At 34.8% G+C, this 14,912-nt stretch overlaps 1 protein-coding gene across 1 annotated transcript; it reads left to right on the top strand.

Moving 5' to 3' along the window:
• The first annotated feature begins 3,546 nt into the window (after window positions 1-3,546).
• On the top strand, window positions 3,547-11,341 carry LOC137742568 (serine/threonine-protein kinase GRIK1-like). The gene is made up of 13 exons (XM_068482475.1): window positions 3,547-3,976; window positions 4,430-4,633; window positions 5,007-5,392; window positions 5,489-5,563; window positions 5,650-5,694; window positions 5,977-6,051; window positions 6,401-6,488; window positions 7,455-7,579; window positions 8,381-8,476; window positions 8,966-9,032; window positions 9,809-9,924; window positions 10,033-10,111; window positions 10,219-11,341. The coding sequence occupies exons 3-13, from the start codon at window positions 5,072-5,074 to the stop codon at window positions 10,377-10,379; spliced, it is 1,248 nt and encodes a 415-aa protein (XP_068338576.1). The 5' UTR covers window positions 3,547-3,976; window positions 4,430-4,633; window positions 5,007-5,071; the 3' UTR covers window positions 10,380-11,341.
• The last annotated feature ends 3,571 nt before the right edge of the window (window positions 11,342-14,912 follow it).

Raw genomic sequence — 14,912 nt, 5'->3', positions numbered from 1 at the left:
TTGACTCATACATATTCATTTTAAGTAACACTTTATATACAAAAAACACCCGTGCTCCCATAATACACTACCATGTAACATGGAACTATGGGTAGTAAGACTATCTCCAATGAAGAGGGTTAAAGGTCTAAAAGTCAAAAAATGACTTGATTTGCTCATAAACTCATCTCTAATCAATAGCTAAGCTACAATTCTATGGAGCCCACCAAGTCATTATTTGGCCTCTCTTAGCCATTTTTTTTACACCCAACATCTTAGTTGCAATAATTGGTTCAAATTCAACATATAGATTTAAAACCATCCAACGTAGTTAAATTATTAGCCAATAAATTTTATGTATAAACTTAAAATTAATAAATTATTAAACGGGCTATGTTTAGTCCCTTCGATTAGAAATGGTATATGAATATGGCCCAACATTGTTCATAAAATTTTTTTTTTTGAAAGCTATAATTCTGGACGGAGTTATGTTTAGGTTGAAGATGGCCTAAAGTGGATGGATGGAGCACAAATTGCTCTACGTACGGTTCATATAAATTAAAGAGTAAACAATATTTTGACATTATTTACTTGAAACCCTAACACTTTAATGTAAATTATACATAAAAATGTGTAATGTGCTCGTTTGTTATAATGTTGATGGTCGAATTTATTACTCGTGAGCACTAATAGATTTCACATTATTTACGTGAAACACGAATGCATTACACGCATTTCATATATTTTTATCGTAACTTTTCGTTTTTTCAGGATATATCTTATCAAGGTGTGAAATAAATTTGATATAGGTTAATTTTAGTAATGTTCTATAAACTTTACCTCTAGTTTAAATTTGGTCTATAAACTTTCATATTCGTTTTTTTTAGTTCTTGAACTTAACAATGTGTTGCACCATTGGTCATTTTCACTAACCTCATCGTTTTTTTTTTTTTTTTTTTCATTAAATCTAGAGGTATATTAGGAACTTCAACTTAAAACTTCAAAAAAGAATAAAAGGAAGCTAAAAAGCAAATAAAAATTTATAAATTAATATCTACAACTTAAAAGAAAATGAACTTTGAACTATAAAAGTACAAAATGAAAATGGTTGGACTTTAGCAACTTGTAAATATTAGGCAAAGTGATTTCAAAGTTGATAGGAGATCGAACTGGGGCTAGACTTAAACAACTAACAAATCACATATTGAACTATGAAAAACAAATTCCTATGTATTCAATTTTCTTAGGAAAAATATCTGATTTTTTTAAGGTTTTTTTTTCTTCTCATTTCTCAAGAACTCAAAAACTAAATGTGAGTTCAAGGATTAAAACTAAACTACGGATAAATTCAATTACCATTGTTATAATTAAACCATTTGATATTGATGAAACGGATTGTGATCGATCAATTGTTACGCACAATCTACATCAAATGAATTGCAAGATAGGATCCAATTGTGGCCTCCTCTAAACTTTTTCACTAAAAATGGTTTATGCCATCAAGGTGTGTCTCTTCTTTTCTGGCTTAAAAGAAAAAGACTTTTATGAAATGAACTCTCTCATGTGGCGTGTGTTGGTTTAATAAACCATTGTTATGTGGGATGAAGTTCCTAATATGCCCCTAAATATAATGGAAAAATGGACAATAATAGTGAAAAAGACCAATCATACAACACATTGTTAAGTTTAAGGACTAAAAACTAAACGAAAGTTCAAAAACTAAAACTAAACTAGGGATAAAATATAGCGACCATTGTTATCACTAAGCCATTTATTGATGGAAATGGATTGAGATCAATCAATTGTTCCACACAATCTATATCAAATGAATTGCAGGCTAGGATCAAATTGTGGCCTCCTCTAAACTTTTTCACTAAAAATGGTTTACTCCATCAAGGTGTGTCTCTTCTTTTTTGGCTTAAAAGAAAAAGACTTCTATGAAATGAACTCTCTCATGTGACGTGTGTTGGTTTAATAAATGCATTGTTATGTCGGATGAAATTCCTAATATGCCTCTAAATATACTGGAAAAATGGACGGCAATAGTGAAAAAGACCAATCGTACAACACATTGTTAAGTTTAAGGACTAAAAAACTAAATGAGAGTTCAAAGACTAAAATAAACTAGGGATAAATTTCAGAGACCATTGTTATAATTAAGCCATTTATTGATGGAAACAGATTGAGATCAATTGATTGTTCCAACACAATCTACATCAAATGTATTGCAGGATATGATAAAAAAACAGTGGCCTCCTCTAAACTTTTTCACTGAAAATGGTTTACTCCATCAAGGTGTGTCTCTTCTTTTTTGGCTTAAAAGAAAAAGACTTCTATGAAATGAACTCTCTCATGTGGCGTGTGTTGGTTTAATAAATGCATTGTTATGTTGGATGAAGTTCCTAATATGCCCCTAAATATACTGGAAAAATGGACGGCAATAGTGAAAAAGACCAATCATACAACACATTGTTAAGTTTAAGGACTAAAAAACTAAATGAGAGTTCAAAGACTAAAATAAACTAGGGATAAATTTCAAAGACCATTGTTATAATTAAGCCATTTATTGATGGAAACGGATTGAGATCGATTGATTGTTCCAACACAATCTACATCAAATGTATTGCAGGATATGATAAAAAAATTGTGGCCTCCTCTAAACCTTTTCACTGAAAATGGTTTACTCCATCAAGGTGTGTCTCTTCTTTTTTGGCTTAAAAGAAAAAGACTTCTATGAAACGAACTCTCTCATGTGGCGTGTGTTGGTTTAATAAATTCATTGTTATGTGGGATGAAGTTCCTAATATGCCCCTAAATATAATGGAAAAATGGACGGCCATAGTAAAAAAGACCAATCATACAACACATTGTTAAATTTAAGGATTAAAAACTAAATAAGAGTTCAAAAACTAAATTAGAAATAAAATTCAGCAACCATGGTTATAATTAAGCCATTTATTGATGGAAACAGATTGAGATCGATAGATTGTTCCACACAATCTACATCAAATGAATTGCAAGATATGATCAAATTGTGGCCTCCTCTAAACTTTTTCACTAAAAATGGTTTACTCCATCAAGGTGTGTCTCTTCTTTTTTGGCTTAAAAGAAAAAGACTTCTACGAAACAATCTCACTCTCAAGTGGCTAAATGCATTGTTATGTTGGATGAAGTTCCTAATATGCCCCTAAATATAATGGAAAAATGGACGGCAACGGTGAAAAAGACCAATATACAATACATTGTTAAGTTTATGGACTAAAAAATTAAATGAGAGTTCAAGACTAAAACTAAACTCAGGATAAATTCAGCGATCACTGTTATAATTAAGCCATTTGTTGATGGAAACGGATTGAGATCGATAGATTGTTCCACACAATCTATATCAATGAATTGCAGCATAGGATCAAATTGCGGCCTCTTCTAAACTTCTTCACTAAATAAGGTTTTCTCCATCAAAGTGTGTCTCTTCTTTTTTGGCTCAAAAGAAGATTTCTATAAAACGGACTCTCATGTGAAGTTTTAGTCTAATCATGCATTGTTAGGTGTAAATTTTTTCCTCCGCATGACTTCCACCGAAATGCTGTAATGACAATCTATCCATACTACGTGAGTCGCTTTCCGACTCAGAACTTCAAGAAAATGACATGTAACGGTCGCTCACCTGCCCCACCTACCATTCCATATTTTTCCAATTTTCTCTCTTCCCCGATGAACCATAAGCCAAGCCACCATTTTTACAGCCCCTACTGCTTCTTCGGAAGCGCGTTTCCCGCAAAAGCACTTTTATATTCCCACTCCTGCCCCTCCTATATATGCACACTCCCAAATAACCCCATCTTTCTTGCCAAATAAATTTTCCCCAATTTGCTCTCCTGCCTTCAGGTTTTTTTTCAAATTCCCTCCTCCCAACCCCTACCCCTTACCCTGGGGAGAATTCAGTTCTCGCGATTGCACCATATCTAGGGTTTCCGTTCCGGAGTCCTCTCTTTCTCAGGTAAATCTTTTCCAATCTCATCCTCCTTGATTCCAAATTTAGGGTTTTTAATCCCAAATTTTGTTTCTTCTTTCTGTTTCGTTGTGGGTTTTCTGAATTCTTTGATTTTCCAAATTGGGTTGATTTCTGATGGAGTGAAAAGTATTGAGATTTAAAAAGTTTGGATTTTCTATCAATCACACCCCTTTTTTCATTTGAAATATAAATGGTAGAATTGGGTTTTTTTATTTGTATTATTTGCTTATTGTAAAGTATATCGATGTCGTTGTTGCTTGATGTGATGATTGTAGTCTGAGAGTTCCACGCAAACCTGTCCTTTTGTAAATTTCTGCTGTCTTTGTTTAATGGGGTGTGCTATATTGTTAATTTTTTATTTTATTGTTAGATTTTTTTTTTTTTTAAATTTTGATGTTAAATTATTGAAATTCTGTGTCTTTGTGTAATTTCGGACAGGGTCAACGTATTTTTGGTTGGGGGAGGTGTGGGTTACAGCCTGCATTGGAGGATATATAAACTGGAGTCATCGCGATGCTGGGTTTGAATCGTGATGGCTTCAATATCGCGAGCTGTTTCTTTCATTTGGCTGAATGGCATCCACTTGAATAGCAGAGTTCAATCGGGCTATTGACGCCCTCTCCTCTCCCTCTGTAAACTCAGGTTTGGATTCACTGCCACAAACCCAAGTTGTTAAATTGTGATTGGTACGGTAGATTTTCACCCATTCAGAATTAGTATTTAGTTTAACATGAAGAAGAATTTGGAATGTACTTATCTGAAATGTTAAATGAATAACAAGAAATTCTAACAGAATGGCTTGGTTTGGCTGTTGCTTGATATGATTTTGCAGAAACAAATTGATGGTCAAACAAGAACCTTTCTTTCTGACTTTCTGTTTCAGTTCTAATTGAATTTTGTGAAGGCTAATATGTTAAAGTTACTACATATATGTGTGTGTGTGTGGACGCGTTACATATATATGTCAGTCATGAAATCTATGATTTGTATAATTATTTGATATGTTCTTGTGCAGGCTTCTGGAAAACATTTCGTTTGTTGGTGGGAGCTATAGTAATTACTACAAATATTGAGTTTCTAATGTTCCTTAAGAGTTCCTCTCTTGCTAGAATGATGGGCTGCTGCAGTTGCTTTGGCTTCATCAGAAAACCCAAGCGGAAACCAATGCCTAATTATGGATTTAATAATCACTGTTCCCAGGAGCTTTTGTTGGATGATGATATAGACAATGATGATGATGGTTCATATAATGGTGAGGTTACAAGAACTACTCACGCTGATGAAAGTGAGCCACAATGCTACGGTAATCGTTCTGAGGAGATTCTACACATCAGAGAACTGAATGGAATGATTTGTAGACCAAGCCCTGTGAAGGAAACCTGCAAAGTTGTTCGCACAGAGGTAAATATTTTATGTTCTTTTGGGGTACAAGGTACCATAGGTTTAGGTTCAAATTCACTTCTCATACCAGTTATACATTTTTGCATGCAATTTCAGGATGAAAATGGGAATAAGATGGTCAATGAGTATGTTCGTGAGTGTAAGATTGGTGCAGGAAGCTATGGAAAAGTGGTAATTTTTGTCACTGATAGTGGTTTTTCTCCCTACTGCTTACTGGAAATGTTTCTTCATTCCTTTTGTGTTGACATGTGCAACAGGTTCTGTATCGAAGCCTTGTAGATGGACAGCATTATGCAATTAAGGTAGTTTTTCTTTGTCTTAAATTTCTGGCTTCAGCATTTTGGATGAAAGAGATCACTCTAGTCATGAAAAGTGCTTTTCCTGCTCCTAGGAAATTTCTGTGCAGTAGATGAAAAACAGTTTTGATTGATGATAACTTTGTAAAACTAATTTGCTTAGATAAAGGCTAAGATAGTATTTAGTATTTTCTTGGTATGTTCAAGGTAGAGATTTGGTTGTGTTAATATATGATATGAGCTATTTATTTATTTCTTATAAAGGTTAAATGAGTTGAATTTTTGCAGGCCTTTCATAAATCTCATTTATTAAAGCTTCGAGTTGCACCTTCAGAGACAGCTATGACAGATGTTCTTCGTGAGGTATGCCTTTTATGTCTTCTTGTGTGAGTACATTTCTAGGTTCATAATGGGAACTCTTAAACAGTTGCCTTGTAGATTATGACTATTATATTTTCTAGATTCTTTTATTTCTTCTTGTTCAGGTGTCATATAAGTTTATTTGTGTGCATATCTTGGGTCTGTAATTTATATTTATGTTGTTCTAGTTGGCCAACAATGCTGCATATTCTACTCTACTAGAGCCTAACATTTGTTATACTTTCGGGTTTGATTGTTTTGCTTTTATATTAATGAAAGATAACTTAGGGATTCAATTTTCATTCACTCTATTGATGAATGCTCACTAATACTGTATTCCTTTACCATACAGGTTCATATTATGAAAATGTTGCACCATCCTAACATAGTTAATCTCATTGAGGTGATTGACGACCCAGAAATAGATCATTTCTACATGGGTACTAACTGCCTCTCTCTCTCTCTCTCTCTCTCTCTCTCTCTCTCTCTCTCTCTCTCTCAATAAACTTATTTGCTTGATCCTGCGATGATGTATGCTGTTCCAAACTTATCTCAAAAAGAAAAATGATTTTAGAATGTGGTCCCTTACAAGATTTTTCTGGAAACTCTGGTGGTTTTTAATTTTTATACGTCTGAGTCGCTACAGAAATTCACCATACAAGTACGAAAAAATCAACAAAAATATGACCCAGTTGCCAAAATTAAAGGACACCATTGTCATGTCTTAATTTTTCTCATCAACATTATTATTGTTATTTCGAAGATTGAAGTATCAATATTTTTACAAAGTTTGTATTTTTGGACAACATACATGGAGATGTATTGAATAAGACACATGGTAAGTAAAAAATTATCTGGAAAAAGAAAGTGAATATCTTGTGTTTGTGAGATTATCCTAATGCAATATAGTTCACTTTTTCACATTAGGATTACTTTCATGATCACATAACAGATATGTTATTCCTCATATTTTGAAAAATTACAAATTTTACGGCAAAATAAAATAAAATGAAAGGTCAAAAGGTCATAATATGTTAAATTTTGAGAAGAAAACAAGATAAAGAAACGGTGTGATATTAGTGTTAATTAGGTGAAAGGATTGGTTAGTGTTTTAATTGTTAGACAATGACAATGGTTTTCTTGGTAATTTTCCAAGTTGATACAATCAGCCCATATAAATAAGCATGTGCATCACTGAAGGTGACATTAAACCTTACAAACTCTATTAGACAACGGACATAACTAAAAAGGAAAAGAAATCATATTTCCATTGGAAAAAAATGGCGAGGGGACTTTAGACTAATTAATAATCACTATGCTTTAGTGTTAAATGTTACCAATACCATTTGTTTAGGCCCATGCTTAACTGCAAGTTGTTCTTTTTCTTTTTCATATTCTGTTATCAGTTCTTGAATATGTTGAAGGCAAATGGGTTTGTGAGGGCTCTGGTCCACCAGGTGGCATAGAAGAACATACTGCAAGGAAGTACTTGCGGGATATAGTTTCAGGGCTAATGTACCTCCACGCTCATGTATGATCTTTAAAATTCAGTTCCATATATATGCTTGGCCGAGCCCTTCTCTATTTTCTGCTTTTGATGGGGATACATATTGTAAGGGAAATAAGTTAAATCCTTGTTTATCCATTTGGCCATATTTCTGGTGGTTAACACGTGGAGGATTTTATTTAATTTTCATGTGAATAATAAAACCATCTTAATATAGCAGGCACAGAATTCAACCCTTTTTAGTGTCAACGTATGTGCGCTTACTAGCTTGCATTGGTTATAGAAACAGCTGAAGCCAAATAGAAAGAACATTACAACTCTTTTTTCACACACACGTACGCTATAATTGGGGATGTTAGTTGAGTTCTCTGAGTCACAGAACATTGCTTTTTCTACTCTTTAACATTAGGGTACTTGTGTTTTCTTTATCGTGTTTGGGGTAATCCCTCTTAGGTAGATCTTGTGCATTATCCTATTTGATTGTTAAAACTGTTAGTTGAGTTCTCTGAGTCACAGAACATTGCTTTTTGCTCTTTACATTAGGGTACTTGTTTTTGTATATTGTATTTGGGGTAGTCCCTCTTAGGTAGTTCTTGTGCATTGTCCTATTTGATTGTTAAAACTGTTGAATATTTATTTTATAACTATGATTGATGTTCCATTGTGTGCGAATGCATGACAACAATTTAGATTATCCCAGAAAAACTGGACTACGCGTACAGCACTGTAGTTTTTTTCCACCACATATGATATGTATCTCACTTTAATGCACATTGGTTTTCCATTTTTACTGTTGTGATTTTCTTGTGGTTCCTTTGACAACAGAATATAGTGCATGGCGATATCAAACCTGATAATCTGTTGGTTAGTCGCGATGGTACGGTGAAGATAGGGGATTTTAGTGTCAGTCAGGTTTTTGAGGTAATGGAACTTCTGAATGTTGTACAGTTTAGACACTCTAAGATTTTTCTTTATTTCAATTCTGCTGAAGGAGACCATAAGAGCTATTTTGCTGTATAATTGTCATTGACTTGAGTTTATTGTTGTTGTGGATGTATTGCTACCTTGTAATCCTATGTTTGCATGGGGGACTTTCAAAGTCTAGGAAATTTTAAGTCAATTGGTAAAAATGCAATATAAGAAGATTACCAATGAACTACTTCAGCACTACAAAACTATGCACTAAACAAAGGACTTTCATAATGACACCTTTGAAGGTACTTAGCCTAAGGAATTTAGCCCAAGTTCCATGGAACTTTGAAGTCCCTTATCCAAACATAGGGTTAGAGCAATAAATTACTTTTCTGATTTTATCTGTTTAGTTCTTTTTTTTTACTTTTGTTTAAGCCATGTTATTTGGAGTAATAATAGTTCACAGTTACAATTAAGTGTTGTATTGGCTTCATGCAGGATGATCATGACGAGCTGCGGCGATCTCCAGGAACTCCTGTTTTTACTGCACCTGAATGTTGTTTAGGTTAGATTTTATTGCTATAAGAGGTCAAATTTTCTTTGCAAGATATAAAAATGTGCAAGTAGGTCTTCCAGTGGCCTTTTTGGGCCTAAGGGCACATCCTCCTCCTCAAGAGAACTGGTGGAAGCTCCTGGATTCAATCTATCTAGCGTGAGCGTGCGGTTAATTAAAAAAACAAGTAAATATCCATCTGCAGTGAATAAAGAAAAATGGCATATAAAAAGTACCCATCTGCTTCGAGTGCGAGTTCTCGGTTGACCTGATTTGACGTATAGCTTGATCAGTGCCTATTAGATTTAAATGTGGACTTGAATAGGTATCTGCAAATTGCAATTGAGTTCAGATCCATAAAAACAAAACAAAAAAGTCTAAATTTGATATGATTCTCAGTTTATATTGCATACACACATCTAATTTTTATTCCTTAGGGGATATCCTAGTGGTTAATGTTCTAACTTCCTCAAGTAAGACTTGAGTCCAAACCTTGTTCAGTGTTATTTCATAAGAAAATAATATTATATAAATTTTTTATTTTGTGGTCTTAGAAGGCTAATTAATCATATAAAGTCATACGAGTATGCCTATGCTATTATTGATTTTTCAAATATACTGAAGTCATTTGGCCATGAATTTTTCCATTATCTCGAGTCTAAGTTTAAGAAGATTTCCAGGTTTTGATCTGATATCCAACTGCTAAAGTTAAAAGAATGATGATAGAAAGTCTTATAGTTTAGTAACTCAGGAAGATTAGTACCTTACAATTATTTTCTGATCAACAGGGCTAACCTATCGCGGTAGAGCTGCTGACACATGGGCAGTAGGGGTTACTTTGTACTGTATGGTATTGGGACAATACCCATTCCTTGGAGACACACTTCAGGATACATATGACAAGGTATGAAGACACCAGTATTCCTATGCAAAACCTAAGTATGTCATAAGTTTTTAGCCGGTGTTTATGGTGTTCCCTATAACTTATCTGAATGGAACTTTCTCCTTGCAGATTGTTAATAACCCTTTAGTACTTCCAGATGATATGACCCCACCGTTAAAAGATTTACTTGAAGGTCTTCTTTGCAGAGGTTGGTGACAAGCAATATTTTGATTTACGGTTGGTGCTTTTCAGTTTTTCTGCAACTCTGTCATCCTTATTCCTCCACATCTTCCCCCCCGTTTGTATCTTATGTAGACCCAAACATGAGGTTGACACTGGAGGCTGTCGCAGAGCATACTTGGGTTATTGGAGATGATGGGCCGATACCTCAGTATTCATGTTGGTGCAAGGGTAAGAGTTTGCGAGAGGAATCTAATGGGATGAAAGATGAGTGTAGCATAACCAATACTGACTAGAGTGTTTAGGTTGGATTTGTTTATTGTACAGTAGAAAACTTAGGTTTTGCTCCTTTTATTTTCTCTCCTTGTGCTTGCTCTATGATCTGCAACTGCAAGGGAGGTAAATCGTGACAAAAACAAGTCTCAAAGAAACTATCTGCAACTGCAAGGGAGGTAAATCGTGACAAAACCAAGTCTCAAAGAAACTTTTCTGGAAGCCTGGAACACGCCTTGCCTTGACCGAAAAAGGAGGCAAGATGTTTCGGCTTTCCAATTTTGGTTTTCCAGTTGCAAAAATTGTTCCGGTATGGTCATGACTTTACTCTGGATTTTCGTAATTGTCATGACTTTCGTGAGAAAATGGTGTTGTAAGTTATACTGCATCCGGCCCTTGGAAACTTATCGTTTTTGGAGTACCTAAATGAGAAACAGAACCTTTTTCTCTGTTGTATATTTTGTGTTGCTTCTGTTCCTCTGGTTCACTTGGTTTTATAGAACAACTCATCCGGTATGAATAGTGGACCATTCCTATCTCTGCATAAGCTCATCCAGAATCTCACAAGTCAAATGAATGGCCACTTTGGAATCTATTGTAGGAAGTACTTCTGCTTAAAAGTGCTTTTCTTTGTATCGGCTAGTGCCTGAAGCAGAGCTAATTTTTGTTACACAAACAATCTGGTTGCCGTAGACACTACAACCAATGTGCAGGAAGCGCTTTCTTTAGAAAAGTGCTTGGGAAGTGCTTTGTAATTTATAAGTATTTGAAGTTTGGAACTGTCTTTGGAAAAGTATTGCTACACTTGCCACATTTGTACAACCTACTTGATAGAAATACGGCCTGCAACACGTGGTATGTAGCACGCAACAAATCGTCGCACAAGGAAAACTCGAATTTTATAGCCACCATTGTCCTTCTAGACGGACAAAATTATGACTTCTTGTTGATCCACAGAAATTCGGAGGTAAGACGTCTGGTGGCAGCTGCAGTTTGTCCAACATGGCGTTGCATAAGTAGAGGGCAAAATCAAAGATTTTCTACTTGTGTGAGGGGGGAAGGTGATCGGAGCACATTTTCCATTCGTTTTTGTCATCCGCCATGTCGAAGTAAAACATTTTAGAATATAAAGACGAGACAAAGATTGCATGGTCGAATGCAATAGGACTGCCACTCTTCTGGGCCTGGATAGTACGGCTTCAAAACTGGAGGTTCCGGCGGATCTAACCAGACCAGCGTCCGATTTCTGCCGAGAATACCTCAAAAGAGGGGACGAAGTGGACACCAGCAAGGCTAATGGGACGATAAGAAAGAGCGAAAGGGCTGGAACTTCCCTTGTATTAAGGTTGGCTCCATTTGCGTGCCCAACTTACGCGTATCAATATACCTGACATTGCGTGCCCAACTTACGCGTATCAATATACCTGACATCTTTGCATGGATGATATCTCATTTGGCCTTTTACGGGGTCGTATCTGCTTCTCACACCGCCGGCGATAACAATGCGGTTGCCATAAGCACCGCAACCCATGTGGACCGGAAGATCGGTGCCATGAACAAACCATGCTACGCGTAAACTACCTTTGCAGGGCGATGAAGATAACAATTCGCTCAAATCGAAAGAACGAACGGCAAAAACAACTGTGCCATCAATTTTGTACTCGGCAAAACAAAAAAACAAGACTCTCTCCCATAACTTCTTCTCAGGATTGCAAGGGCTTCACATCCCTCTCGCCAAGGTATGATCCTACGATCCGTATCGCAGGAAAGAAATCCTAAACTAAATAGAAAGAAGAAAAAAAAAATGTAATTAATCGTAATCCCAATAATCTCAAAACTTTATGTAATTCATGAACTCTTGACTAATTTATCACAATGCAATAATGATCTCGCATCAATAGTTTAGGGTCATTAGCTATAGTTTGGATGAGATATGGTGTAATTGTGACACTTTACTATTGTGGTTTAATTAAATGTTCGGTAGAAAAATATTGTGGTTTAATTAACCACTTATATAATTCATAGCGAAACAACAAAGTGGACTCTCTGTCCACAAATGACCATAGGTCAACGTTCCCGTTAACTTATGGTGATTCCTGAAAACAGCTGTTTCCCATTCATCATCAAAACCAAAGGCACACCTACCACCTTACCCTACTTTGTTAGGGAAGTACAACCTTGTGGGTCAATGAAAATGATTGTCAATGTATCTCACACTCTCTTCTTAATTTTCGGTCATCGAATTGAATGAATTAAAGAAGATCAATAACAAAAAATTAATAAAATTGTGTGGACGTAAGAATCAATATGTAAATATCACTTTCCTTCATGTATACAAAGAAGGAATAGAATTTTCTCTCATTAAAATATTTTAAGAAGATAATATAAGGTAGTTGATTTTGATTAAACAACTTGTAACTAAATACTATGTTCAATATTTTCATCAAAACAAAAAGAATTTGTTTCTCCACTACAAACTGATTAGATTAGTGTGTAGTGTAGAAACAATTTCTTGCTTTTTCTGTACATATATATTTGCATTGTATGTTTGTTTCTTGTTTTTTGTTGTATTTTTTGTATGCATTTTGAGGAAAGGCTCATAAATGAAATTCACTCATGCTATCGGTTTTTATTATTTGTTGTATTAAGAGTGTTCTTTAACAAGTGATGTAGCCTAGAGTTATAGCCCACCGGAGAAACAAATTTTCAGGATTGGATTTGGTTTCCAACTGCTAAACTTGAAAGAAAGATGATTGAACCTTCATTGCTTGGGCAGTGAGCAATGTTAGTAGATCAAATTTTTAAACCAAATAATGTGAATGTTGATGATTGAATTGTTACTTAAGTTTTGATTAACGTGATTAATTCTTATTGCCGACACATCATTTGGTTTACAAATTTGATCTACCTAGCATTACTCTTGGGCAGTAGAGGTTACCATGTTGAGTGGCATTTGAATTTGTTCCCTTTAGATCCTCACCCTAATCAGGAATTTAACAAGTCAAATGAAGGTCGTATTGGGAATGCTCTTCTAAGATGTAGTTCTGCTTAGAAGTGCTTTTATAGGAATCGATTTTGCTAGGACGCACCACTTTTCCTTCTTACTTGAGGAAGGAGCAAAGCCAACACACAAAAATGGGCTGGCCCGTCAAAAGCTCGGGGCTAATTTCCTTCTGGGGTAAAACAACGCATAGAAAAGGGTTCGGCTATCAAAAGATCGGTTTCTTCGCAATCAAAGTAAAAACATTTCTATTTTTATATTGCAAGAAGCATTTTTACTTGTCTGAAAACACTTTTAGTTTTTCTAAAAACAACATCAAACGTGCTAAAAGACTATTATACTTTACTACCAAGGATTATTCAGATGTATGTGCAAAACTATTTCCAAATTTCAACAAAATACAACAATAAAGAACCACATGATTCATGCTCTCCACCAACTATTTCCTTTTTTTTTTCAACAAAAGACAAACAAAATGAATGCCACTAGCAGCTCTGAAGTTCTTGCTTGATGGTTTAGTTTGCTTTTTTGACTTAGCAGGCTAATTAATTATTGAAATATTAAGCCAACATATTCTCCACGTCTCTCTAACTCTACCTCCCTTTTATGTCAAATTATTCCACACGCCTCATTTTCTGAGTCTCTTTTTCTTCCTTCGGAAAACGGAAAGCATGAAAGCAAAGCACAACCGACAACACGTGGAGTTGGTTACAAATATAATTGATGATAAAATATGAATGGCTCATGCATGATGACAAAACTAATAGCCTAAATTTGATGAGAGAAGAGCAATTTGCATGATGCGGGTACAAATACATCGTTAATAATATCTTATGTTTATTAACATGAACACATAAGAAAAAAATTCTTATATTATTAAAACAGAATAGTACCGTGATTGTAACTTTGCTCCTCAGCCTAAGGGTATTAGCAGCAGTTTGCAGTTGTTGTTCCCCTCAAAGCCAATTCGCTTTCGTTTTGACAAAGTGTGTGCTACCTTATTCTTTTTGAGCTTTGAGCTTGGCTCCTCGCAAGAGAGATTGGACCAAAAAAATTCATATTTTGACTATTAACATTCTTCAATGTACTCGTGCAATACAAGTCATTCTCCATAATTAAAGAGAAAAAGACAACAAGATTTTAGAGGTTGCATGCCTGTCATTTAATTTGACTCCTTATTTGATAAGGAGTTTTGTTTGTTTTCATTTTTATTCAAACCACCAGGAATCATTCAAAGTCGCATGCTAAGGATGTAGGCTGTAGTAGTGGTGGGATTTTAAAACAAAAATCTTTGCACAACAAAAGAATTAAAAAAAAACTGATAGAAAAAGTTTGAAAACTTTGAGTTTTAACGATAAGGATAAAATAAAGGATAAAGTGAACAGTATCATGATTGACTTTTTAATGTAAAAATATGATTTTTTTGTTAAAAAGAATATTACTAGGAGTTTTTCGTTAAAGTTCTATAATAAACCCTAAAAGAAATCTGGAACATCGTCATGCTGAGTTGCATTTTTGAATTATTAATCTTTTGTTACTAATTTTGCATGGCGTG

This window comes from Pyrus communis, chromosome 8, assembly GCF_963583255.1.
Source record: "Pyrus communis chromosome 8, drPyrComm1.1, whole genome shotgun sequence".
In the NCBI taxonomy this organism is placed as follows: domain Eukaryota; kingdom Viridiplantae; phylum Streptophyta; class Magnoliopsida; order Rosales; family Rosaceae; genus Pyrus; species Pyrus communis.
The sequence above is the reverse complement of the archived record's forward strand: the minus strand, read 5'-3'. Positions and strand labels throughout refer to the sequence as shown.

Bases quoted from the DNA above. Each gene is read 5' to 3' on its own strand.
- LOC137742568 (XM_068482475.1), top strand. From the start codon at position 5,072: ATGTTCCTTAAGAGTTCCTCTCTTGCTAGAATGATGGGCTGCTGCAGT. The intron at 5,393-5,488 runs GTAAATATTTTA...ATGCAATTTCAG, and splicing joins GCAAAGTTGTTCGCACAGAG to GATGAAAATGGGAATAAGAT. The intron at 9,925-10,032 runs GTATGAAGACAC...TTCTCCTTGCAG, and splicing joins TTCAGGATACATATGACAAG to ATTGTTAATAACCCTTTAGT.